This window comes from Phaseolus vulgaris, chromosome 8 (assembly GCF_000499845.2).
Source record: "Phaseolus vulgaris cultivar G19833 chromosome 8, P. vulgaris v2.0, whole genome shotgun sequence".
NCBI lineage: Eukaryota > Viridiplantae > Streptophyta > Magnoliopsida > Fabales > Fabaceae > Phaseolus > Phaseolus vulgaris.
In genome coordinates, this window is record NC_023752.2 from 62,035,546 (window position 1) to 62,063,346 (window position 27,801).

At 33.2% G+C, this 27,801-nt stretch overlaps 7 protein-coding genes across 9 annotated transcripts; 4 read left to right on the top strand and 3 right to left on the bottom strand.

The window, feature by feature from the left end:
* Positions 1-96: 96 nt before the first annotated feature.
* Positions 97-4,075, bottom strand: LOC137824378 (meiotic recombination protein SPO11-1). Of its 2 annotated transcripts, XM_068630014.1 has the most exons (16): positions 3,976-4,075; positions 3,799-3,898; positions 3,657-3,730; positions 3,415-3,516; positions 2,738-2,811; positions 2,541-2,557; positions 2,015-2,084; positions 1,899-1,935; positions 1,725-1,772; positions 1,578-1,636; positions 1,474-1,505; positions 1,209-1,314; positions 919-1,039; positions 769-832; positions 584-693; positions 97-253 (listed from the first exon to the last, which is right to left on the bottom strand). In XM_068630014.1, exons 1-16 carry the CDS (start codon positions 4,046-4,048, stop codon positions 216-218), a joined length of 1,125 nt encoding a protein of 374 aa, XP_068486115.1. In that variant the 5' UTR covers positions 4,049-4,075; the 3' UTR covers positions 97-215. The 2 variants fall into 2 exon arrangements, with proteins under 2 accessions (XP_068486115.1, XP_068486114.1); XM_068630013.1 differs by lacking the exon at positions 97-253 and having other exon boundaries at positions 385-693; positions 1,474-1,636.
* A 1,039-nt stretch (positions 4,076-5,114) lies between these two features.
* Positions 5,115-7,997, top strand: LOC137826394 (two-pore potassium channel 1). Its single transcript, XM_068632354.1, has 3 exons — positions 5,115-5,272; positions 6,656-7,589; positions 7,689-7,997. Exons 2-3 carry the CDS (start codon positions 6,694-6,696, stop codon positions 7,837-7,839), a joined length of 1,047 nt encoding a protein of 348 aa, XP_068488455.1. The 5' UTR covers positions 5,115-5,272; positions 6,656-6,693; the 3' UTR covers positions 7,840-7,997.
* Positions 7,998-10,874: 2,877 nt separating this feature from the next.
* Positions 10,875-11,749, bottom strand: LOC137824433 (uncharacterized). The gene is made up of 2 exons (XM_068630080.1): positions 11,340-11,749; positions 10,875-11,202 (listed from the first exon to the last, which is right to left on the bottom strand). Exon 1 carries the CDS (start codon positions 11,644-11,646, stop codon positions 11,350-11,352), a length of 297 nt encoding a protein of 98 aa, XP_068486181.1. The 5' UTR covers positions 11,647-11,749; the 3' UTR covers positions 10,875-11,202; positions 11,340-11,349.
* A 365-nt stretch (positions 11,750-12,114) lies between these two features.
* Positions 12,115-14,776, top strand: LOC137826319 (cysteine synthase 2). Of its 2 annotated transcripts, none has more exons than XM_068632248.1 (6): positions 12,115-12,493; positions 12,563-12,637; positions 12,899-13,042; positions 13,457-13,846; positions 13,935-14,170; positions 14,320-14,776. In XM_068632248.1, exons 1-6 carry the CDS (start codon positions 12,239-12,241, stop codon positions 14,540-14,542), a joined length of 1,323 nt encoding a protein of 440 aa, XP_068488349.1. In that variant the 5' UTR covers positions 12,115-12,238; the 3' UTR covers positions 14,543-14,776. The 2 variants fall into 2 exon arrangements, with proteins under 2 accessions (XP_068488349.1, XP_068488350.1); XM_068632249.1 differs by having other exon boundaries at positions 12,236-12,493; positions 13,935-14,165.
* Positions 14,777-15,113: 337 nt separating this feature from the next.
* On the bottom strand, positions 15,114-17,042 carry LOC137826322 (uncharacterized). Its single transcript, XM_068632252.1, has 3 exons — positions 16,653-17,042; positions 15,777-15,874; positions 15,114-15,689 (listed from the first exon to the last, which is right to left on the bottom strand). The coding sequence occupies exons 1-3, from the start codon at positions 16,693-16,695 to the stop codon at positions 15,417-15,419; spliced, it is 414 nt and encodes a 137-aa protein (XP_068488353.1). The 5' UTR covers positions 16,696-17,042; the 3' UTR covers positions 15,114-15,416.
* A 5,040-nt stretch (positions 17,043-22,082) lies between these two features.
* On the top strand, positions 22,083-23,046 carry LOC137826321 (nuclear transcription factor Y subunit B-3-like). Its single transcript, XM_068632251.1, has one exon. It carries the CDS (start codon positions 22,181-22,183, stop codon positions 22,742-22,744), a length of 564 nt encoding a protein of 187 aa, XP_068488352.1. The 5' UTR covers positions 22,083-22,180; the 3' UTR covers positions 22,745-23,046.
* A 1,436-nt stretch (positions 23,047-24,482) lies between these two features.
* On the top strand, positions 24,483-25,509 carry LOC137826320 (protein TIC 20-v, chloroplastic). The gene has a single exon (XM_068632250.1). The coding sequence runs from the start codon at positions 24,624-24,626 to the stop codon at positions 25,266-25,268; it is 645 nt and encodes a 214-aa protein (XP_068488351.1). The 5' UTR covers positions 24,483-24,623; the 3' UTR covers positions 25,269-25,509.
* The last annotated feature ends 2,292 nt before the right edge of the window (positions 25,510-27,801 follow it).

Here is a 27,801-nt window from a genome sequence, read left to right on the forward strand (position 1 = left end):
AACGATTTTAATATTAAGTAAATTAATAAACAATATTTTATTATAGAAATTACTTATGTATACTAAACTAATAAAAGTCAATACAAACTTATTCATAAAAGTATTTTATAATATAAAATTAAATTACTAAAATAATAAAATTATGATTTTATTAGTGTATTGCAGTGTGCATAGGCTTTTTTTAGTAAGTATTGTCGGTTCAGTATATGGCGGCTTTAGTGTCGGTTCTCCGATGCAAGACTTTCCAAAATTCCTATAAAAAACAAACCTTAGCAAACATTTCCAAAAAAAGCATTTTGAAAATTAAAATTAAAATTTTGTAGAAAGATTTTGTGTTCACGGGTTTTAGAATCTTTCTCGAAAGAAAATTTCAAAAGTGTGAGAATTTTAAAAATGGGGTGCAGGGAGTAATTGGCCCGACACATTTCTACCCATACAAGCCAATAGGCCCATTCCCCTACCCAGAAGTAACTTATAATTTGCAAAACACGCGGAATTTCGAAGCATTGTGTGGGATGCGATTCTGCAATGCTAGTGTAGAACTTGACACATAAATGACCAACATGCTACATTATCAACTTACGTTCAATTTTAGATGGGATGTAAGAATCTGACAAGAATGAAAGTGCGTGCGCAGATAAGGCTTCAATCTCAAACTTCACTCCTTTTTGCAGCATCAGCTTTAGCTCCAACCTTCACAACCAACAAGACAAATCTCAATCCAGTTGAAAAAGGTGGACAAGGACATTGACTGTATGTGATCAATACCTCCATTGTGGTACCTCCTTTTCAAGGTAGCATCTAAGTAACATGGCTTCACCTTTTCTTTTGTCTACAAGGAATATTGAGAGCACTGTATTAATGGATCAGATGTGCAACTAGGTCAATCTGACACACTGCAAGTAGTATCGTATTTACCTTCAGCAGTCAAAGGAAGGAGACACTGCTTTGGAACAAAATATCTCTCTGAATCTGAAGGAAAAACTCCAAGCCAGCGTATCTCTGGGACACGAAGATGTTTCGTGTCATAAGCCATTTGCTAGCATAATCCAGAGAAATGGATTAGTTAGGTAGGATATAAAACTTTAACTACGCCATTATAGAGATAGATTCAATCCACTCAATGATCCTATACATTTGATAATCAGATCCTTAAAATTATATACATGTAGATGTATTTCTGAATTGATAAACTTATAAATACTGACCATGGAGCCAAATCTGTAAGTGGTGAGAATGTCAAAGCCATAGGGATCACAATCTACCAAGCAATAAACAGGCAGGCGCAAATTCTCTACCAGAAGCCGCAAAAACCTGTTAGTATACAAAATGCATAAAATCAAAGATAGATCAAGTTTGTAAGTTCTTAATTGTGCACACAAATAGACACATTTGCTGGGATTTATGAAAAGGCTAGTTGGCTTATGGCTTGATAGCATAACATCTTAAGTATACGGAAAAAAAAGTTCACACCTTCTTGTAGGAATATCTGGGTAGCCTCTTCCCTGTATTAAGATAGAATTCAAATAAAGAAACATTGTTGCGAAAGAAACTAATGTCTTCCGAAGATTGCTTACAGTGATGACAATACAGTGATTTGCATTGCAGAATTGGTCGTTTCCCAGTCTTTGGAAAACTGCAAGTGAAGTTCAACATGGACGGTCGTTTCAATAGAACCTTCTTTTTGTTTCCTCTTTTTCTCCAAAAAGAAAGCATTTGTTTACCTGATTCTTTCTCCACAACTAATATGTATTGCGCAACACTAATGATATCTATGACCAGGTTAGGAAATCTCCCCAATTCTAATCACTTTGCATTTTAACTTAATATGAAGACCAAATATAATTATAAGAAGGAAACTGAACAATTGCAGTATTTTCACCTAGAAACAAGGATACCTTGAACTTCTTCAACAAGAACGGGAACGGGATGGACCTGCACAAAAGTCAAATGTCTGCGTTTAGTTTAAATGGTAAAAACCAACTACTTCATTCAGATCATTCTTAGTTCTTACACTGTTAGGAGAACTTATGCAGTCAAATATCCTTTCTCCTTCGGAGAATCTTATCCAGCCCATAATTAACCTACATCATAAACAAACTTGATCCATAAGTCTTAGCACCTTCTAGTTAAACAGGTCATTATAATATGAAAAGCTCGATAGAAGGCAAAAATTATCAGCTTTGAGAAAATTAATTAATCATTACTACTGCAGCAGTAGAGGAGAATCACGAATGCTAGCGTTATTGATGTACGTTAATGGACTCATATTTTTTCACTATCATCAACTATAATATCAATGAAACAGGGGATCTCATAACATTACAGCAGTGGGTAATTAAAAAATACGTGTCTTTTGAACTTCACAACAAATTCTATTTTCTAGATGCGCCAGAGGCGAGATTTTATTTTTATACAAAAATGTACACACATCCATGAAATATTATTACATGTGAAAATAAAAACCACTACTATTATTATTAGGAAAATTTTGACAACAGAGTGCATTTTCCAAGATTGGATGAGATCTGATATTGTACCCGTTCCCTGCTGAAACCTGAAAAAATGAAAAATTAAAAAAGTATAAGCATCCAAAACGTAGATCTTTCTGTCTCTAACAACAAATAAGTTGCAAAACAAGCATATCCGAAACTTGGATAGAGGTTTTTTCCGCCAAAATTCATCAGGAGCCAAACCAAAAGAAAAATGGCAAAAAAATGATAGAGCAAAAAACTACCACATTAAGGTTATGGCGACTGCACTGCATAAGAATACATGTATCATTAATTGCTTGGTCCACCACAGACTGATCTGCATTGTAAAAAAAAAAATAGATACACGAAAAAAAAATCCAGTGTGTCATGGGAAGTTAAACCTTTACCATAAACTTTAAACAGGTATTGGCACAGACTTTTAAACAACATAATACCCAAGATTGTGACAATTTGAACCTGAGTATTATGGTACATTTTTGCAAACTTGTCACGAGAAAACATCTGAGTTTTTTTTTTTTTTTTGTGTATTTAAGGGCAATGGTACAAGTAGAAATGAAACTTGTAAACCAATCAACTTGATTTCAACCAGGCAGCAATTGAGAAACAACAACCATGTTTTAGTCAATGGTATCCTAGAACTAATGCAACATCAACTTATAATAACAGCCAGATCCACAAAGCATAGAGATCTCAAACCACGAAGAAGAGAAACACAGTTGAAGCCATAAATTAGTGACAAAAGCATGGGATACTTCAAAGGAAATTTGGTTTCAACATCCATAATAATGGCAAACTTTCTCCTTAATGTTTTAAAAATCAATACTATTCGACTCGATTTCGCCATCCAACTAATGGTTCTCATTCATCGTCTATTTAAGTTACAGTGAAGAATACAATCCATGCAAATCGAAAGACTCACCCAAAAATAAAGAAGGATACGTGTAATAAATGTCTCTCTTGGAACTGTGCTTGTTCTCTTGCAAAAGTTTCTGAACAATCAGCATCACTCTCAACATGACAACTGAAAGCGGAACCCATCCAAACACAGAGCCTCGTAATTCGGAAACGTGTGTACAATTTCATCTCACGTAAACAGTTAAAGAATATCGAAAAGGAAATATACACAATAATTCGAAGCCGTGAAATGAAAAGGAGAGTGACCTAGTCTGTGCGCGTGGGATTTCTTGCGGAGTGTGAGAGCTTCCTTTCCGCACGGCAAATCGGAGGCACAAAAGCTGCATTGCGAAAAAACGTGTCAGAAACGAAAAAGTGAAACGGTGATTGGTTGGGATTAGAAGGGAACCAGTTGGCGTCAGGAACGGCGCAGTAGCTTCTGAAGCGATCGATGAGAATGAGTGGTGAGCGTCCGTTGGTGAGGTCTGTGAGCAAAGCTCGAGTGAATTCTGCGAATGCAGAGAGAGAACAATTTGAATAGCAATTTGTTCGGCTTTGGGGAAGTGAATTTGAATGGTTTCGTTACCTTTGATTTTCATCAGAAGAATCACGCTCTGTGCTTGTGACTCCGATTCTAACCTCCTCCTCTTTCCCTCCATTTCTGCCCTCTAATCTTCTTCCTCTTCAAATTTTGATTTTAATATATTAATATATATATATATATATATACACGGATATTTATGATTTATTTGGGAGTAAAAAAATATTAAGAATATATAGATGGAGAGAAAATGAAGAAGAAAAAAAGTTTATAATCAGTTTAATTGATGTGAAAAAATAAAATATTAATGTATTTTGTAACCTGAATTTGTTTTTGTTCAATGAGAAGAAAAGATCATCAAATTAGTGCCAACTATCAAAATTATTGGGATTTATATGTATAAAAAATGTTAAAACTATAGGATCATGGGCGAGTGTGACTTGTTGGATAAAAACATTGTCATCTGATACTATATTTAAAGATAGTAATGTTTTATCAACACAAATTAAGAGATAGTGAATAATTAACTTTTATTATTGAAGTAAGTCCATCTTGAGACTTAATACGGAAAAAATTAGAGAACACAAAACCAGAAATTATATGAACATTCGATTAAGAATACACTTATTCTTAACTAAATTGAATGCTATAGATTTAAAGTCGTTCATACTCTTATCTGAAACAAAAATAATTATGATAATTCATCTTATAATTTATATTAATTATCTAATAATTATCAAGTCAATTTAATAATAAAATTATATTTAAAAAAAAAAGTGACTTAAACAATTAAGATAAAGTATCTCTCATGTCACCTTATTATTCATTTACTCACGTACAAAATAATCTGTATTCTTATTAATTTGAATGAAAGACAATTACATCACGACTTTTATTATTGATTTGGATGGGGGAAAATAAATTTCGAAAGAATGTTAGGAGGTGTTACTACAAATCCATCTTCATTAACTAAATTTAACTAAATGCTGATAAAAAAAATTCATTAACTAAATAATTAAGTTATTATGGTTGAATCACATATAACCAGCCTTTTAAGATAAACTAAAATACAGTTGAGGAAACATGAAAGAACATGAACAACTACCGAGTGGACCACGTACATGAGACTTTTTGTTTTGTCCCTTCTGAAAAAAGAACCAATTTTCTATTTACTAAATAAACAAACCAGTATTCTCTTTGACGAGCAAATCGGTTCGTGATTAATATTAAATTCTGAAGAAACTACGTCAAATGGGATCCACTTTCACTGAATCAGAAGCTTTCAGAAGCCATTGCCATACTCTTATCTCATCTCCTCCAGCAACAATAAACCACTTCAAAGGTTAGACCTTTCCTCATACTATCAATTTCAGTTGTTTTTGTTGTGATGGGTTTTTTCCTCTTCGATTCTTGGTTCAGCACATGCCTTTCTTCTACAAGCTCGATTCCTACTTCTTTGGAATCACCACTGCTTGTTGTTTTCGTTTGAATTCTCTTTTGGGTGTTGTTGATTAGTCATCCGTGATCTATAAATTTCTCAAACTTGTTTTCTCTGTAAAGACTGTGATAGGTTGAACTTGAACAGCACTGGTTGTTTCTGGAAAGGAGGAAATTTCATGCTCCTTGAAATGAGTCTTTCGCATGATCAACCTTTCAACTCAGATCCATTTTGTTAGTTTAGTTTCTCCCGAATTTAAGACATCACTAGTGTCTCAACTTCTTATAAAGGGGATTGTTTTTGCTCCTTTGCCTTTAGGTTGTGATATTGAACCATGTTCTATTTATTTTCAAAGGCTTGCAATTTGCTATTTAAGGCATAAACTCCGATTTGCTTTCTGTAATTTTGGGTTACTGTTGCTGGTAACTGTTTTGGCTTACAGGTGAATTTTGAATTTACTTCAAAACTGTGTTGTTTTTCCAAAATCAAACTTCGTTGACTTCAGGTTTATCACATTTTCTAGTCCTTTTGTTCTGTTTTTTTATGTCGAAAACTTGGTAGGAATGTTAAATATGATGAAGCTGGAATAATTTTCATTGGAATTTGAAGTGTTTTAAATTGGACACTGAGAAATTGAGAGCTAAACAAGAAGTCCTTGTTCATTAGTTGTGTTCGCTCTACGATTCTTTTTGGAACTAGAACCACATTTGCAAAGTCAATGTTTTGATACTGATAAGCCCCTATGTTAGTTATTATGCTTACAAAGTCACAGTCCTCCTCTTTAGCTAAGAAGAAATAGATGCATTTTCTGCCTTTTCTTCAAAAGAAGGAAGTCAAGGCACACAATTGAGAAGATCCATATGGCTTGTATGCAATTATCCAAATGAGTTCATCTTGCGTTTGTGGTTGAAAGTTGAAGTGAGGGTCACCACCAAAGAAATGCATCTGCTCTATGAATAATATGTTAGTGTGGAAGACACTCATTTAAGAGAGAGGTTGTTGGAATTCAAGTACTAGCTGAAATTTCATGTATAAAAGTGAATTAGTTGAGCAACATATAAATGAAAAGAATTATGGGATAAAGACAACAAACTCTTGTTAGTAATCTAACATCTTATTAAAAAGTGAACTTTAAGTCTAACAAAACTTTATAAAACCAGCTATGAAATGTTCTTATCTATGATAATGTTGGATCTCTAACACTACTTGTATTTCTAATATAGTGCATATACATTCCTCTCTTATTTGACTGATGTTGTTGGTTGGACTGTTTTGCAACTGAATCAGGTCCTACTTTACCGATCCCTGTTTTTTAATTCAGCTGCATGGCCAACAATGATGTAAAGGAGCCCTTGCTGTCAGGGTCACTGGATGAGACTCAAAAGGTTAAACGGCAGTTAAACAGGAGAAGGTTACACCGTTCTAGAAGTGCTCCACACACAGAAGGTGTTCCTTCTGAGAGACAAGGCAAAGAATCAACTCCTCAAACTGCATCCATATTTCAGAATTTACACCCAAATTTCAAAAGAGTGGCTATCTACCTCGCAGTATATTTAGGTGTAGGTGCTTTGATCTTCTTCCTTGTCAGGGACCAGATTAAGGGGACGAAAACAAATGGAATTCTTGATGCTTTATACTTCACAATTGTTACAATGACCACTGTTGGATATGGAGATCTTGTACCAAACAGCCACCTAACAAAACTATTTGCATGTGCCTTTGTTTTCTCTGGGATGGCATTGATTGGTATAACTGTAAGCAAAGCAGCAGACTACTTAGTTGAGAAACAGGAACTTTTGATAGTTAAAGCTATGCACATGCACCAAAAAGTTGGTTTAACTGGAATTTTAAGGGAGCTTGAGACCAACAAAACAAGATACAAACTTTTTGTAGTCTTTTTCCTCCTTTTGATTCTGATCATTGCGGGGATAATTTTTTTGGTCACTGTTGAGAAATTGGATGTTATTGATGCATTCTACTGTGTTTGTTCTACAATCACAACCCTTGGCTATGGAGACAAAAGTTTCTCAACTCAAGCAGGAAGAATATTTGCAGTGTTTTGGATATTGACAGGTACTATTACTTTAGCTCAGTTTTTCCTCTACATTGCAGAGCTAAACAGTGAAATCAGACAAAAGGAACTTGTGAAGTGGGTGCTTACAAGGAAAGTGACCAATTTAGATTTGGAGGCTGCAGATCTTGATGAGGATGGGAGTGTTGGGTTAGTTGAGCATTCTTTCAAAGTCATATATATTATCATGCAATCAATGATAAAAGCATGGTTTCATTAATTTTGTTTTATCTGTTTTGTTTCTCATAGGGCTGCTGAATTTGTTATATATAAGCTGAAAGAGATGGGGAAGATCAGTGAAGAAGATATATCACTTGTGATGCAGGAGTTTGAACAGCTAGATGTTGATGATTCTGGTACACTGTCAACTTCAGATATAACACTTGCTCAGTCATCTTAGAAATTGTAGAGTGTTCATCTTAGAAATTGTAGAGTGTTCATATTTTTTGATAAATGATATATTGAAAACATCTTCTAGTATACAACCTCTGATTGATGATATGAAGAAAATCTGCTCTTATTGATTGATGATATGAAGAAAACACGCTCAGTATACAACCTCTATGATTAATTTGATGATATATTGACAACCTAATCCAGTATACAATCTCATTTCTTTACCTAAAATTTTAGGTTTTTTTTTTTTTTTTTCATGAAATGACAAAAATACTCATTCTTCGTATAATCGATGAAAAATTATATATTAAAATAAGTTGACAATATATATTTTTCTATTTTTTCTTTCTTTTGAACGAATTGACATGTCTCTTACCATCAAATTGTTGACACTAAATCAACGACCATACTTAATTTTTTCAATTCAATGTAAGCTTGAAACTTTACACTTCAGAATCAATTTTGTAAATTAGGTTTAAATTTCAATCTTCTGAAAAGCTCAATGCAAAACTAAGTCATAAACAAAATTTCATTATGTATTTAATTTTTTTAGTATATAATTACAAGTAGAATCCTAGCTAGCATCATTACTTAACAAAAAATAAAGATATTATTTCCTTTTTTCTTTGTTTTCTTTTGTCAACACTATTTTATTTTTAAAATGAAATATATTTTTTATTTGTGTTTATATTTTTCACAAATAATAGTTAACAGAAAAGTCAGTGACAAACCACTTTCGTATAAGCTAATTTAAAATGTACAGTGTATATCTTAAATATATCGATTGGAAATTGAAAACTTATTATAATTGTTCAACTACACACTGACAAATATTCATTGTTTCTGTTAAATGCTATGATTTAATAATCTCAATATTTTATCGGTTGATAACATTATTAGACTCAAATCAGAGTTTTATTATGATTTTGTCATGAGTTAAAATAAAAAAGTGTATATAAGTCTACTATATTCGTTTTTAAAAAATGTGAAATGAAATATATAATATATATTTATTTAATATATGTTTGTGATATTTTTATAGTAATATTCTATTTAATTAAAATTTGATTTAAATTTTTATATTAGAAAAAGACAGATTAAAAAAAGAAATAAAACTAAAATTATATTTTTTTAAAATTAAGCAATGAAGGGAGTTAAGTTAGTATACTAAATTACTTATCATTGTTTTAATATGTGCTTTTTTTCTAATTATAATAAGCAATCTGAATAATTTATACGAAATTGCAAATTCAAAGTTGATATCATCACAGAAGGAAAAGAAGAAAGAAAATGGAAAATTTAAACATATTTGTGCTTAAAGTTGTGTGGCTGTTATCTACTGCTTCTAGATCTATGATACGTGGCTTGTGTTGTAGTTTCTGAAATTGCAATCAATTTCATAAAAAGTATTGGTCCACCAATAACCATAATGCCATTTTCTGCATCATTGTCTCTTATGTCGTACTCAATTACTTTTATACATAAAAAAAAAAAAATTATTTTAATAACTATATAGAAAAACAAAAATATATCACTTTATAAATGTGATCACAACAAATAAATATATCTAACACAATGTAATTTCAAAATTATCATATATTGTATTGTTTTTTAATTATAATTTAATGAATAATGGTCAATATATTAACACTCTTTTTTTTAATATCTATTGTAAAATGAATATATATAATTTACATAATTTATGTTTTAATCGAGGATAAATTGTCTTTTTTTCGAGATATTGTATGAATAATGTGAATTTTTAGAAGATTTTTCAATGCTTAAATATCAATAAAAATATAAGTGATTTTGTAAGTGAGTGAATGAAAAAAATAATATTAAACTGCTTTTTTAGAGAATAATAATATTTATAAACTTGCTTAAATTGAAATGTAATAAATTAACTACTTTATGATAACTGTTAAAGTCAATTTTTTTGTCGTGTATCCTATTATTTTGAATACTTGTAATCTGTCATAATTGTTTAGGAGTTTTTTTCCACCATATATTATAACTGCTATATCTTAAATAATGAATAGTACAATTCATAATAAATAATTATTAATTTTATTCAAATTAAGTATTTTATTTTTAAATAGATGATATAAATTGACCAAACAAATTTTTAAATCCATTTAAAGGTGACTTTTTGAATTGACCGAAAGCATTTTTTAAAAACCTTAAACAATACTTTTTAACATTTTTTTATCATGCATAGATCCTTAGAAATTTTTTTGATTAACATTATTTAAAATATTTTTCTCTCACACACCTTTTACATTGAAACGTGAGTTGAGATTAAAAACTGTGGTGACCTAGTCAACCGATTCGGCATATTCTGACATTCATCGAACAAAAAATACTTACTTAATAAATTAAAATAATAACGTTTAATTATATTTATTTTAATTTTCAATTTAAAATATTAATAAGTGTTATTATATTATTAAAATGATTGTAAGATTGATGTATTTATTTTAGGGTTCTGAAAAGTATTATTTTTGTTTTGCAGATGAATACTTAGCAGCTAAGATGAAAGGCACATGATGCACACTGTTCGACTACGACACTTCCACACAACTTTCGAGAGCCGTTTTAGATTCCCATCACTGAAAAATACATTAAAAAGTTCAAAACAAATAAAAATGTGTTTGGTGTTTGGTGTTTGGTTAAAGTATTTATCTAAGACGAATATATCTATAATCTTTTTAAATTATATAAATTAATAATAAATATTTATATATTTATATGTATAACTATGTTTTAATTTTTTTTAGTAGAAAATATTTATTCATTAAATTTGAATTTTTATAAAATTTATTATTTTTTATTTTTAAAATTGTGTTATAATTATATTAAAATTGTCATAAATTTAATAAATATTTTTTATTAAACATTTTATCGTATCTGGTGTCTACCATTTAAGAGACGTATCTAACACGAATATCATTTAAGAGACGTATCTAACATGAATATCATTTAAAAACGTATCTGATACGAATACACCATTTAAAAGACGTGTTTCACACAAATACACCATTCAAGAAAAATATTCAACACAAATATACTATTTAAGAAGAGGTTTCAAAGTCTTATAGATCAAAATTATGTTTCTAAACAAAACCTAAAAACAATAGATGAAGTGTTGTTGGTAAATTGTGTTGTGAAAACAGAAGATTAACTAATAAAGCAACAAAATTGTATAGACTGACGCAAGATACAATGACCTAAGCATTATTTCATCAAGTGTCATCAACATGTACGCCACTTCTCATCCTTCACTGTCACTGTCAACAAAATCTAAAACCACTGCCATAACAGCAACTCCATTTTTCACTTCACTTCTCACCAATTATCCCCTTTTTTTCTGCAAAACCAATTTCCAAAACAAGAGAGAGGGAGTTACAACGTTAATTGACACAACCCAACCGTTAAACGGCACATCAAGACATAATTATTCTTAAAAAACCACAAAACATAAATTATAAGGAGCAGTGTGTTTACCTAAGCTTGATTAATCAGAGTTGTGGCGAGTGTCGAACGGCAGGTCATGGTGGCCGGCGACGTAATTGAGGAGGCCTTGGCCGGCACTGTGGAGGGAAGTGGCGTCGGAGGAGGGTAAGGGGGAAGTCTTGGCGAAGACGAAGACAAGGGCGAGGACTAGGGCAGTGGAGAGGAAGAGTGGGCAGAAATAGGCCAAGAGAGTGATGAATCTTGGAGCCATGAGTATGAGAGAGAAGAGCGTCAAACAGAGGAGAAGTGCCCCGAGAAAATGGTATCTGAACTTCAGGACCTGCTCTTGGATCTCCATGGCAGTGATGTTGAAGGTGTGCAGAGAGAGAGTCTCAGACAAAAAAAAAGTGTTTGTTTCGTTGGTTTTTCGGTCTTTGAAATGAGAAGGGACGATAATATTTATCATAGACACTGACAAACACACAAATCGAATATAGATACGGAATTTGAATTTTTTAAAAATATTAAAAATCTAATAAATACTTTTTTAAATTGAATACTTCACCACCGACGGACGACATGAAACTAAATTTAGAATATTTTAAGAAGCTTTTCCAAAAAATATTTTCAAAGTTCTTAAATTTTATGTTAAAAAAAAATTTACAACTGCAACTACAAATCTTGCAATAGGATGTTTTTGGATAAATAATTCGAAATAGTTAAATTTAAAATTTAAATAATGTGGAATTTTTGTTTTAAAAAACTAACAGATTTTTAATACATTTAAGAAATATATTTTTAGAAGTGTAAATTTTTTTTTGTTCTTATAAAGACAGTGTGCGGAAAATTTGAAGGTGCAGGAGCAATTTGGGGGAGTGTTATTGTAAATGGGCCAGGAGAAAAGAGAGGTCCAAGCATGTGAGAAAGCCCAATAACTTTGATTGTTGTTTATGGTGTTGGGAATGGCGGTAGTGGAGCAGAGAAACAGAGGGTGGAAAGGAAAAATGGCGCCGGCGGCAGCGAGAAGCGCAGGCGCCGTCGGTGTTGGTGTTGCAATCTTTATCTCAGTCGCTCTCACCACGTATTTCATCTGTGACCGCCGCTCTAGGAAGAAGAACGTATCAAGGAAGAATGGGCTCGTGGAGGCCATCGGCAACACCCCTCTCATTCGGATCAACAGCCTCTCCGCTGCCACTGGCTGTCAAGTAACTTTCTATCTCTTCTCATCTCTTCTCTTTACGAATTCATTCCGCTCACCTCCAATTTCTCCTCAGATTCTCGGCAAGTGCGAGTTCTTGAATCCCGGAGGCAGCGTCAAAGACCGTGTTGCTCTTCAAATCATTCAAGAGGTTAACTCAATGTAGTTTCAATCATTATCGTGTGCTGTTATTCACTGTTTTTCGTACAATTATCAAAGCTTCGGTTCATCCTATCGATTTCTCACTACTCTTTATTTATTTATTTGTTTGTTTATCCTTTTGCTAGTTTCCTTTTTAACACAATTGCTTTCTTTGGTGTTCAATGTCAATTTTGTCATCATATTTATTCATTCTCAATCTGATTAGTTGTACGTATCAGCCTGAAGCTTTTCTCTATGATTGATGGCGCAGGCTCTGGAATCTGGCCAGCTACGTCCAGGTGGAATAGTCACCGAAGGGAGTGCTGGAAGTACTGCCATTAGCATTGCCACTGTTGCTCCTGCTTATGGGTGCAAAACCCACGTGGTTATACCAGATGATGCTGCCATTGAGAAGGTGTTTTATAATTATTGTAATGTAATCCTGCAATTCTACAAATCAATCTAGTCCTAAACTTCGAAGGTTTGACCATTTTTTCCCGTTTAGAAGAACTTAAATCTTGTAAATATTGTACTGTGCAGGATTTCTTGTTAAGATAGCTTATATCTTATATGAAAACTGTTTAACCTTATTTTCCTTTTAGTTACATAAACAACTTATTCATAAGTACATATTGAATACCACCTTAGATTGTCCGGGACTACCACGCATCTATAGTCTCGGTGAATCTCTAGATTACACATCATCAAATTTTCCACTATGTAAAAAAGAATGTGATTAGTCAAAACCGTGATTGTCCCATACCATTTAATAGTTTCTCCTAAGATTTTGTATGTGATTGATGATTGTCTTGCCTGAATCAATTTTCAGTCTCAAATACTTGAAGCCCTTGGGGCAACTGTTGAAAGAGTGCGACCAGTGTCCATTACTCACAAAGACCATTTTGTGAATATCGCAAGAAGACGGGCATCTGAAGCAAATGAGTTTGCGCTGAAACAGAGAAATTCACAACTGAATGGCAAGGAGGACACTGCAAAAATAAATGGCGATGAATCTGATGGACACAATTATAGCTCTCTGTTTCCTAGTGACTGTCAAGGTGGGTATTTTGCTGATCAGTTTGAGAACTTAGCGAACTTCAGGGCCCATTACAATGGTACAGGACCTGAGATTTGGGAACAGACCAATGGAAAGTTAGATGCATTTGTTGCAGCAGCAGGCACTGGTGGCACTGTGGCTGGTGTTTCTACGTTTCTCCAGGTTCACCACAGCCCACCTTCCTCCACTTTTTAGATGCCATTTTGAGTGTGAAAGTCGTTTGAATTATTTATTGTCCTATGTTCAACAGGAAAAGAATCCAGACATCAAATGCTTCCTCGTAGATCCTCCAGGCTCTGGTTTGTTTAATAAGGTAACTCGGGGAGTGATGTACACCAAAGAGGAGGCTGAAGGAAGAAGACTTAAGAATCCATTCGACACTATAACAGAAGGAATTGGAATTAACAGGATAACAAAGAATTTTGCGATGGCAAAACTTCATGGCGCTTTTAGAGGCACCGATCGGGAGGCTGTTGAAATGGCAAGGTTTTGTTACTTACTCTGTTGTTGGCATCCCACTTTTCTTACTTTTGACACTTGTTTGTTCTTTTCTTTTCTGTCTCAACCAGAAAAAAATGATTACATGAAATCATGCCTGAGCTTGTCACGACTGTCGTCTTTGATGTCTGTATCAGGTTTCTTTTGAAGAACGATGGGCTCTTCCTTGGCAGTTCTTCTGCAATGAACTGTGTCGGAGCAGTTAGAGTAGCACAGGCAATTGGTCCTGGTCACACAATTGTGACCATACTCTGCGATAGTGGAATGAGACATTTGAGCAAGTTCTGTAATGCTGAATACTTGTCTGGGCTGGGTTTGACACCGACAGCAGCTGGATTGGAGTTCTTAGGCATCGAATGAATAGGTTTCTTCAGAGTTTTGACAGTGGCCACTTAGAAGTTAGAACTGAGGACATTGTAGTGATTGATGTGTATAGTTAGAAGTGAGGATATTGAGTGGGGTAGGAATGTCATTCTTTGGTAAACTTATAATTACTATCGTGATGACAAGGCATTCAAAGTGAGGACTATTATACTTAGTATTTCTCCAATGAGTTGGATTCATAATCTAATATCACTATTATTGATTTATCCATATCTCTTTCCAATAATAAATCTTGTTCGCCCGTGTCTTAAGGAAATCATTGCCTCAATGAAACATATTAGTAACATTTTGTAGCACATTTTTAAAGATATTTTTTTGGCTAAAGACATTTTGTAGCACTTTCTTGGTGCATCATCAAACAGTTTTTACAAAGTCAATACTACAGAACTATTTTTTATTCCAAATTCAAGCCCGTACTGTATAATATTATTACAAGAAATTTCATCGAATCCCACTTTGCATCCTATTCATAAATCTATTTCATTTCATTACCACCTCAATGTTTTTCATTGGTCTACATTAATGGGTATTATTGAGATCAAGTCTATTCCCACAAATAGCTACAGTTTACTGTGCGGCACAAGACCTTTATTATCAATCGACTTAGTGTGTGTTTGGATTACAATTCAATCCAACTCAACCTTCGTATAATAAATTGAAAGTACAAAACTTCTCTTCAACACCACCCTACCACGTTTCCAAACACACCCTAAGTGATAAATTTATTATCATGGTACATAACCTCCCAAATTGGGTGTCTCGAGAGAAACATCAAACTGTATAACAAAAGGTGCTAAAGTGGACAATCTCCAAGAAAAAATAGTCCAAAGACACCAAAATCTCCAATGCATTACCTTCTCTCAAACTGAGATTCTTGGCAATGTGGATCTAACCAGTCTTTTGGGGATCCCTTTACCACGTTCACACTTACTTTGCCCCCACCCACAAGCTCCCTCAGATTATCCACCTTATTCTCCCTACCCATCCCACCATTTCTCTTGTCAGCTTCTTTCAGTTTTTGCTTGAGCCTCTGCTTCCGGTTAGAAGAATTTAGCTCTTGCTGTTTTGCTAGTGAAGGAGGTGCTCCGTGTGGGCCCAGATAGATGTTCTCTTCCTTCTTAGCCTACAACAAACTAATGTAGTTAGCATTCAGATTGTCTTCGCACCAGGACAGGAAATTATAGTCTCCAATAAGAATTCTGTAGCTAACCTTTGCTGCAGAATTCGAAGATTCTACAATAGGAACATGAGGTTTACTTTGATCAGAGTCTTCAATTCCCAAACTTGGAATCACAAATCCATCAGTGTCTACCACAAAAAAGAGTCCATCCATTAAAAATCAAATGCATTTCCCCCCGAAGAAGTTAAGTTGTAAGAGGAAAGAAACAACTGTTCCATAGTCAGTGAGAAAAAATCTTCCAAGACAGTCACAGACTAGGACATTTTCATTGCAAACGTACAGCACAATAAATCACAAAACTTAAAACATACTCATCGGTAAGAATACACATAAAGAACATGTAATAACAAACCTAAATCAATGCTAAAATTCTCTGTATGCAAGGACATGATTTCAACTCTAACTAAATGCCCCTAATTTATATAAAAAATAAAACAGCGTTAAAAAATTGAATCAGATTAAGCTGGACCTATAAGCATTCCACACGGATACGATCCTAACATAAGCACCGAGCGACACAGGCAATTGCCCCAGAAAGAAAAAAAATCAGAAAAAATGACAGAACCCACAAACTAGAACAGCGAATTAATTAATCACATTAATAATAACCAATCCAATTCTAAAAATTTGCGTTGTGATTGAAATAAGATCCTCATAGATGCAATATATCAACAAGATTCAATCTGACACTAACGCATAAACAAATCATCCTTGCCATCTTCAACAATCTAAAGACCCCCATTTACAAATCCATTAGTAAAACCCCACCCCATCGAAAGAAAAAGAGGAAAACACAAAACACAAAACAACCTCAAAAAGATCCCTGTTTTCTACACTCGTTCTCTGCTCTACGTTCTCTCATCCAGAACCAAATAAGACAAAAATTGAAGGAAAAAAATGGCATACCCCACTCGTCTTCTTGTTGTTGAATCTGAGGAGAGGGGTCCATCGTAAACTGACGACCATGGATTTGAACGCGAACTGGGCGATGAAGCCCTGTTGAAGAGAGAACACTCAAAATTTCACCAACTCCGATCTCGAGAAAGAATATTACGTAAAAAATCAATCAACCCAGAGATTAAAGATGCTTTCTTTGTGGAGGAAATTGAGAGGGCAATTAAACCCCAACTCTAGGGTTTCGCTGTGCGCGTTTGATCGCGTGCCTCAATTGCCCCTTTCGTTTGGGGCAAAATTGTATAAAGATCGGGCTTAAGTTCTCCACTGCTAAAGGGTAGTTTTGTCACTGAAATTCTCGAATGGGATTCTTCAGAGCATATGCTTAGATTGTTTTTTCCTTTTTTGGTAGAATGATTGAAAATTTATTAAGAAAAAAGATTCGCAAATATTATTTATTAAGTCATTTTTTATAAATGCTGTCTCTGTTGTATTTTAATTCCTAATCAATATTTCATTAGTAATATTCAAAAGACAAAAAATTATTTTGTTACAACTTTAGTATAATATTTTCCTTTTTACACCTTTTTATATTATTCTCTATTTTCCATGACCAATATATTTATGTTAAAACTCCTTCCAATCTATTAAAAAAATATTACCTAATTTCAAATATAATTTGAAATTATATAATTTAAAATATCAAATCGTTAAGTGGAGTGATATTGTTTTAGTACTTATAATAATACAATGTTGATATTCATAACATAATGGTATTATGATGAAAACACTATTGATGAAAAGTATTAAACAAATGATGAAAAGTAAGAGACTTTTAAAAATGTAAAGAACAATATCATTGAGGAGAAGGCATAATAATGCACCAGATTTCCCACCAAGAAACACAATCAAATCAAAGTCATGACAAAGCATTCGATGAATGCGATGTCTTTTTGTGAATGGCCTTGTTTCCATGGCTTTCTTGTCTGTTGTTCTTCATTTTTTACAACATCATTTCTGCGTTGGCACGAGCAAATGATTATGAGAGGGATTAAGGCTAAGAATTGTATAGAACAAGGTAGAAAAGGGTGAAAAAGCTGACAGGGACATTTCACGTTTCTGATATGTTATTGAAAATTCTTTTCTAGAAATCAATACAAAGATAATGTGCATTGAAAGCCTTTTACCAAATTTTTGTTCATTTTTGGAAACAACTATTAGCTGCATGTGTAACGTCTACATAGCACCATCTTGGTCTAAAATAATTAGGAAAATCTAATAGTTAATTTGTTTCATAATCAAGAACAAAATATAGGCATGTAGCTGTGTAAATGGTTGAACATACTCTTTACTTACGCAAACTCTTCAAACCTTGTAAATGAAAACTGGAACTAGTTGGTCCTAGTAGCTGATATGGTGTGCAGCAGGAAAGGAATGTGTTCCAAACAAAAGTATTGGTGATCTCCAATCTAGAACACTCAGTGTAATCAAGAATAAGTGTACTCTTAATTAGTCTAATCTGTGCGCTCCTTGTGCCTTCTCGGAACATATATATTAGTCCTCTTCGGTCCATTTCCGTTGTATCTGGCCTTAATATCGTCATTCTTCGATAATGAATGTTGCCCTTTAAATTTACTTCTGATTCTTCGAGATTTCCATGATTTATGCTGCTATAGAATCAAAACCTTAAAAAGAAGATCAGCAGATGATCCATTATCACACAACATCCGGCTTGGCTCATTGCTCATGATAATACAGATTGGTATACATATATTCTATAATGGGCCTCCACTTCATTAGAGTCTGCATGAGCATGACATGCAGAAGCAGAAAAGGACTCTAGAACAATTACTTTTGTATGTATGATGAGCATAAGCAATCATATCAAGTAGATAATTCATTAACTACAAAATATTGCTCATTGCTTTTTTTAATGTCTTAGTTTATTAAGAATTGTAGTTGTTTGCAGGGGAGTTTTGTCAACCTGCCATCACACTCAAATTTCATTGCGGCAAAAAAAGTCATACTAATATGAATTCAAACGTTTGTTTGATGTATGTGATGGAAATCTAGTACGGAAAATTGTCATCTAGGGAAGTGTCTCAAGAAAATGTCATCTAGGGAAGTGTCTCAAGAAAGGAACTCTCATAAAGAAGTGTTGTTTTGAGAAATTTGTAGCCTCCTGATTTGGTGTGTTGGGTTTCTGTAAACGAGTTTTTTGTGGTTGTGAGTAAAATAGAGGGAGAAGTAAGGTCCTTGTTGAGCACATTATCCATTGATTTGATAAAATTGTTTTGTTGGGTCAGGTATCTAACCATGTGTGGGGGAGGGGTCATATATGTCTGGCACATGCATTCGACAACTCCAAGGCTTTCAGGTTGTAAATATTCTTGGAAAACAGATAGCTTTGCTATCTCCAAGAGAATCTGTACCTATAACCAAGGAGGGTCAAAAAAGTAGAGATTGAACAACACATTTTCCACCCCTTTCTTGTAGTCTTTTCCACAGATCTTCTCCTTTTCAACAGTACTTCTTGCAGCCTTTGCATTTGGTTTGCCTTTGACACAAGAAGTATATTTCTAGCGAATGATCATGGTGAAAGTAACAACGCAACAGATCAGTCACAAGCTGTGTCCAAGTCTTGGCAGTTTATTATTACCAATCACTCTGGTTTTTGTCCTTCTATTTTCAATTTTCATTTTCTTTTCAGTTTCTGAATCCTCTCCTCCCCTTGGTACACTACTGATTGCTCTTCTATCTACCATGTTTCTTGTCACACTGGCAAGGCCAAAAGGGTCCTTGCATGAAAATCTTGTCCAACATAACCAGAAGAAATTGGAGTTACATCCTTCATTGGGAGATATTACTACCCAACAAAGTTGTGAAAGCAGAAACATCATGGATAAAGATAAAAGTTTTGAACTCAGTGCTGAGAAGTGTGAGCAAATAGCTGATCCAAAGTCAAAAACTTCACTTCCATCAGATACTGAAAGCAGCACCAGTTCAACTATGGGTGGAGAAAGTACTGAGATTCATCACAGTACAAATCAGAATCTTGATATATCTGATAACTTGGTGTTTGATAGAGATGATGATTATGAGGAGGAGGATGGCTTGATTGAAATCAAACTTCCAAACAACCACTTTTCAGAGTTGTGGCCAGAATGTTTTTTCAAACAGCAAGGTTTCACAGAGCTCTTGGCAGAAATTAATGAGATGAATGAGGATGAAAACTTAATTGAGATTGATATCTCCAAGGGATCCACAAAACATCAAGATTTGAGATTGGAGAAGGAGTTGGTTTGTTGAGGAGAAGATCATTGTTCTCTTTTAATACTAGTTTTTATCTTTTGCTGTCATTCTTGAGGCCTATTAATCTTAAGTTTCATTTTTACAACGATGTGTTTGTTCTAATCTTAATTTTATCAGTTTCGTCACATTAGATAACATAGTATGATTATGTTTTGTTTGAATGCCTTTGAAGGAGCATTTTTTAGTGTTTGACATCAAATTGTTTGGGTGTAGAAAGAAATTACTGTTGCAGTTATGCGTTATTAGCCCGTTGTTTTCTTGGGCTTGAAACCCAAAAAGGACTCACTGCACAGAAAAAAAAATAGAAAGAAAAATTAAAAATATAAACAGTTGAAGAGAGAAAAAACACATAAAGGGTAAAATAAAGCATTTAATCTCTTATCCAATTTTTTTTTTAATATATAAATGCAGGTTTAAATACCTTAAGTATTTGATGCCGTAATTTATTTATTTCATTATTGTTGTAACATTTAATAAGTTTGGAGAAATTATTTTCTTAATGATCATATAACAAAATTACTAAAAAAAAATTACGTCACCTTTAGCATATTTATCAGAGAGAAAAAAATTGACATAAATATTTTTGTAATTCAAATCAACTTTTTGTTGCTGATTGATCTAAGCCTAGCATAAAGTCAAATTTGATATTAATTTATGAACAACAAACATACATTTTAAGGAAATGAAAAACTTGTAGAACTGAGAGACATTGAAAGAAACAAAATATAAAACTGGAAAATAAAGATAGAAATTGAACAATAATAAATGTAATTGAAAGAAGATTTTATTAACTTATATTACTCGTATTAAAACATAACTTTTGAGTTATTGTTGGGAAGTCGATGTTTTGTCACAATTTTGTTTTCAAAGACATCTTAGTAAGTAGAGGAGGAATATATATATATAAACGATCATAGACCTCGACTATTAAACGATGTAGGACTATATTAACCGTATCGAATCATTAAAAAAATATGAATTTGTCTTAGTTTTAATTTTTATTTTCTAATGAAACATATAAATAAATTTTTGATAAAGAAATAATAGGAAAGAAAAGGTAAAAAGACATGAGATGAATAATAATGTTGAATTGGTGGGTGAGGCATGCAAAGTCACCATTGACTATAACTAAACTACTCTTTGAAAGCCCTATGTCTCCCCCATCATTCAACTATTACTCATTCCTTTCTATGCCTTTTTACCTATTATCCCTTTCCATATCATTATTCCCACACACTTTATTTACTATTTTTATATCTTTTTTCTCTTTTAAACTTACATAAAACCTCTTTACTATTTTAATAACATACTTTAATATATATTATATTATGAATTTAGATAGATAGATATTTGGAACATGTAATTTTGCTTCAAAATGAAGAAAACTACTATTCATTCAGTGCACTTCTTCTTTTGATTTGTCCTACAACTAATTATTCACCATCTAATAATTTATTAAACCACTTTTCTTGTGGACACTCACACTGGGATGACTGAGTAAAAATTAATTGCAAAAAAAAAAGATTTTTAATCTTAAAATTGTTGAAAAATTAATTATTTGTTTATCAAATTATAAAAATTTAAAATTAAATTAATAAATATGTTTAATCATTTTCAGAACTAAAATTATAACTTTATAACTCTAGAGATTAATTTGATGTGGAAAACTTTAAACAAAATTGAGGCCAACAAAAAAAAAGTAAGATTATGAATTCATTCAAACTTGTTTGACATGTATATGTAGTTCATTAGTATCTTTCATTGTTTTGGAGTAACAAAATATTTTCAATTATTTACTCATTTATCTTAATTTGGAAAAGTTTGAGTTCTACTCTTTTATATAATACATTTTTAGATTTATATCAATATTTATATCATATTAATGTTATGTATATTAGATAAATAATCTAATAATTTTTTCTTATTTACTCTTTTATCTTAATTTTAGAGTGGAGCATGAAGCGGATACGAAAGCAACGGTCCAGATCGTTGCTCCCTCGTGAGATCCAATGGCTGAAAAGGCGTCCGTACAAGGTCACACTTATCCACTAACAACGGTGTAGAAGGCTCCACGTGTCCAGCAGATAAAGGCTTATTAAGGCTCTGATCCAACGGACCCTGCTCATTCCATTCTTCCGTTTTCTCTTCACTCTCTCACTCTGAAGTCAACTGAAGGCAGAGTAGAGAGTTGAATTGGTGGAGCCTTCGGAATCGTCACTGAGTCGTCCATGGCTGACTCGGACAACGACTCGGGGGGAGCGCAGAACGCCGGGAACAGCGGCTTCAGCGAGTTGTCGCCGCGGGAACAGGACCGCTTCCTCCCAATCGCCAACGTCAGCAGGATCATGAAAAAGGCTCTGCCGGCGAACGCCAAGATCTCCAAGGACGCCAAAGAGACCGTGCAGGAATGCGTGTCGGAGTTCATAAGTTTCATCACCGGCGAAGCTTCCGACAAGTGCCAGCGCGAGAAGCGCAAGACAATCAACGGCGATGACCTTCTGTGGGCGATGACAACCCTGGGATTCGAGGACTACGTGGAGCCGCTCAAAATTTACCTCCAGCGCTTCCGCGAGATCGAGGGAGAGAAGACCGTCGCCGCTCGCGACAAGGACGCCTCCTCCTCTGCCGTCAGCGGCTACGATTACTCCCCGTCCTCCGCCGCCTCCATGATGCATCACCAGGGACACGTGTACGGCTCCCCCGCGTTCCATCAAGTGAGTGCCGGTCCGGTTATGGGTAAGCCTGGGCCTGGGCCTGGGCCCAGTTATCCTGCCCCTGGTCGACCCAGATAGAGAGAGATACACATACATAGATCGACGTGGTCCTCTATTTGCCACTCCTTTTTCTTATTATATTATTTTTGAAATCATAAAAAGCGCATATTAGCAGTGATGATCATAACAAAGACTAATGCTTCATTAATTAATTAATTAATTAATTGGAGGCTTGCGTTAATTTATTTAATTAAACTGTGAAGTGAAGAAATATGAACCAATTTTTCACTCTGTAAAGTTAAGACAGTGTTGTTACTGTTTCTGTTTATGTTTCTATTGATAATACTACATATAAATAATCTTTTTCTTTTTTTCTACCACATTCTTATGATTATGCAAATTCTGAAATATTCCTTCTTCTTCTTCTTCTTCTTCCATTCCCAATCATGTGTTCATAATAAAGCCATCACTGTAAACATAACTGTATCAAAGATGGGAGATGGAATGCTGCTTTTACTTTATCTCCAACTTTCTTTCTATTGTTCCATTATTGTCCTTGAGCCTTCCTTTTGGTTTGCTTTTTTATTGCATTAAAAAATTTATTAAATAAAAATTAATTCTAAAAACTAAAATAATTAATTATTATTTAAATAAATTAGAAATCATTTTATAAATTAAAAAAATATTGATATTTAAATTAGTTGTTATTGTTAAAAAAAATTATAAAATAATTTTTAAATTAGTATTTAACATTTAATTATTAAGGTTTTAATTACTTAACATTTTATAATTTAAATTAATTTTGGTTAGTTTTTTAAGACTAATTTATAATATAAAATATTAATAATTTAAATTTAAATAGCTAATTAAAATACTAATATAAAAATTATAAATTTTATTAATAATAAAAATTATTTTAAATATCAATAATTTTTAGTATTTAAATTAAAATCTAATTTAAAAATATAGTAATTAATTATTTTTAATTTTTTTTTTATTGATCCAAGTTTTCTTGGATTTTCCACCGGCCCACAAAGCCCAAAACTATACTTCTCCTAATGGAATCAATCATGCTTTTTATTTATTTATTACCATTTTCAATTAATAAAAATGAAAACTGCTTATTAGAGTTTGGAACCTTCATAAACAGATCTAATTCAGTGACAACTGAAAAAATAGTGTAAAAAAAACAAAAATCGATTGAATAAAAAATTAAAAAGTCAACATTTTTTTTTCTGTATTGAATTCAAATTCGAATTTGATTTAAAAACACACACACCTGTACATTATTCATAAATCTATATCCAATTATGATTTTTTTTTAATTAAAGGTATATTTTTTTTATCAATTATTTGAATTAAAATACGAAAATATAATTATTAAGTTTTGTATATTTATACTATTGTTCCATATAAAGCGACATATGTACAAAATATTTTATATATACACTTTAATTATATTTATTATTTGTTTAATGATTAATTAAGAAAATTAAAGTAATTGTGTGGATGATGTTGTTATTCAAAAATCGATTGAAATTAATATGCAAACACCCGTAATTCGAGTGTAATTTTGCTTATTTATATTTTATTTTATTTTTTAATATCATTATTTTTATTTTATTTCTCATTTGGTTAAAATTAGCCAAGAAAGCTATAATATTTAAAACACAACGATGTGTTATTTAAAACAATTGAAAAGGGAAAAATTGCACTAAATAAAAATAAATGAAAAGACAATAACTTTATTATGTTGTGGGGAAAAAATATCCTATTACAATAACATAAAAATAGTGGTTAGAATATTGAGCAAGTGAAGCAAAAGATATTTTTTTAATTGTTGTTGAAAGAAGAAAGATTGTGATGTTATCGAACCATGTCTCTCTTCTTCTCACTCCTCATCTTCTCTTCTACCCATTTGGCATAACTGTATCAAAATCCAATCTTTTTTACAAACATGGCTTGTTCCACCTTCCTCTGCCCTGTAGCTTCTAGCTTCTCGCAAAAACCACTTCAATCCACCTTTTTGCATTCCTCTGTTAACCCTTCTCTTCTCACACTCAACATTCTTCCAAAGAAACTGAGAAAGCCCCACCAGCTCAGAAGCCTTGTGGTGGCCAAATCCAATGGCAGTGACTCTGCAGATGTTCCTGACCGTTTGATTTCAGCACTCTGTTACTTTTACCCCTTCTTTGATGGCATACAGTATGGAAAGTATGTAATCACTCAGTTCTACCCTGTTCAGGCCATTATTCAACCACTGGTCCCTGCAATAAGAGTTTTCAAGAGCTTTCCCTTTAATGGGTTCCTTGTGTTTTTGACCCTTTATTTTGTTGTGGTGAGAAACCCCAATTTCAGTAGGTATGTGAGGTTCAACACCATGCAGGCCATTGTCCTTGATGTGCTGTTGATTTTTCCTGACCTCTTGGAAAGAGGGTTTAATCCCAGGGATGGGTTGGGGTTGGATTTGATGATGAGTTTGGATAGCACAGTGTTCTTTTTCCTCTTGGTGTGCTTGGTTTATGGTTCTTCTTCCTGCTTGATGGGTCAAATCCCCAGATTGCCCATTGTTGCTGATGCCGCTGACAGGCAGGTTCTTTGATTCACCAACCCATTATTGATAATTTACTTGTATAGCAAAGCAACTTAAGCCTTGGTAGTGGAAAAGTTTGCATTTTCACTTCCACAATAGCTATCCTAGAAAGCTTCTGCGAAACGCATTTTAATTGTTTATTACATTTTCTGGATTCTAGTATGTCTTTCTGAATCAGGATCAAATTATTGTAAGACGATGAAAAGCTTCCCTTTCTCCATTGTTAATTGAATTCAACGTTTTTTTTTTCTCTCTGGATTTGCTGAATGTTTATGGCTTTTGAGTGTTCGCGTTTCTCACACACAAAGACACATTAATTTTTTAGTTCTTACATTGTTAGGTTTTAGTTTGAGCTATATGAGAGTTCAGACTTCAGAGTGGTGTTTTTCTACAATGGTTATGTACAAGGGTGGAGGAGGCACAAATAAAGGTACTTTGCTAATGTTGGAATATTTTTCCATGGATATTTTTGTATATCCTATAGTCTCCTAGGTTGATAAACTTTTCTACATGCGATGGAGGCAAGGCGACCCAAAGGAAATCGTTTGCTGCATATATAGACAGCATGCAGCTGTGGATAGTATTGAACTATTAATTTCAGTTTTCTCTGCTTTTTTCTGAAAGCTTGAAACCAATTTGTGATGTTGGCTGTTATTCGAAAAGTTAGTAAATATTAAGGCACCCATATCCCTATACTAGATCTCAATGCATTTCATTAGTTTCTCACCTCTGTTTGATTGGTTACGTATTTGTTTGATCAAGGATAATCTGTGTGACAATTTTAGATTTTACCCATCCTCTTCTATCCTTTATAGCTTAAACACATGTAGAGTGGTGATGATGGAGTGTGAGCCCGACTTGAATGTGAATGTGGTATGAATTCCTTAAATATTTATGACCGGACTTGGTTAGTTTCTTAAATCGATATGACAAACTTCTCTGAGAGATACAAGATGGTGTCAATGCTTGAGGGTGGTGGGACTAGGACAATCCTAGAGAGGTTTAATCAATCTTCATTTAGCATCTAAAGGTGTTACATTACATGCAGTATAAATTCTGATGTGTGAATGTAAAGTTCCATCACTCTTCCCAAGTTTAGGAGGGCTTGAGGATTGACAACCCTTAGCAATTATGACTACATATCAATGGTAACTTCAGTGTGAAATCAAAGGATAATAGGATGTGGATATGATAGCCTTGGGTACAATCTATTTCTCTTCTCTAACGTGGCATTGATTAATCTTAGGGTGTGTTTGGTAGAGGGGAAGGAGGGAGAGAATCGATTTTGTGTATTTGGTAGTGGGAGAGATCAGAAGAAATAATTTGTGGAACCGACCATACCATTTCTTACATATTCTATTCATCTTTCTATCTCTATCTATACTTGTTATCAGATTAATCAAATTACACAACTTATAAAGCACTTTATTGTTATTTCTCACTTACTTCTACTCCATCATACAGCTAAACATTCAATTTCATTTCTTGTCTATTTCTCTTCTCTCAACTTATTTATTCTCTATTTCTTTCCTCAAAACCAAACACAGCATTGTACTAGTTTTGTTTTTGGTCTCAGCATCTGCTTAAAAGAGCAATCGGAATTCCATTTTATATTGTTGCACTCCTTTCATTATTTATCTGTTGTCTCAAATAGGTTCAAGATGTCCTCTAGTGGGATATATAGGTAACTGCATAAAATTTGGTTCCAGAGGTTCTATGCTTGATCTCACTTATAGTATCTATGATTAACTACACAATACTCATGTATTGTAGCTGTTCTTGAAAAATGCTCATAGGCGTTGAAACCGTATCCACTACTCTGTCTAATTCACCTGATCCAATATCAAACACTCGATAATATTCTTTTGCGAAACGCTTTTATTTATTCCCTTTCATTTTGTGATATGAGAACTGCAAGCAAAACCATTTCAAGTTACCATTGCCTCTTCTCATTTTTCCTTTTGCTTCTTGGTAGACATGATCACATGCCTCCCTGAATTACTGGAATCAACAGGCACAGGTTTGACAAACTAGCTTGACATGCTTATTCAACTAACATGGCTTGTTTCCAAACAACTTTTTAAGGCATGCAAATTTTCTATTTCTTGACATGATGGTACTTCTTCCAAACCAACAAATCGTACAAACCATTTATGCATTTAGAAGCTTTGGAACATTTATGGCCGATTGAACCAAAACTTAATAATTGGTTAGTTGAGACTTAACCTCTTTATAGTATATATAAATCCCTGTCCTTTGAGTTTAGTTTGAGACTTAATCAATGCAATGAATTTTGTACTGATGATTAATTTTTTCATCCAAATATGTCAGGAGGTTATAATAATTCATGCAAACTACTTAACCAACTGATTTAGAATTCCTCTTATATTAAAGATTAATCAACAGCTACTTTATGTATAATTTTAAAAATAATTCCTATAAAACTCAACAAATCTTATTTTTATTCTGGATGACAATTTATTATCAGATAATAGTTTAAAAAATATTTATATTATTAGTTAAATTCTTTAATGTTTAATCT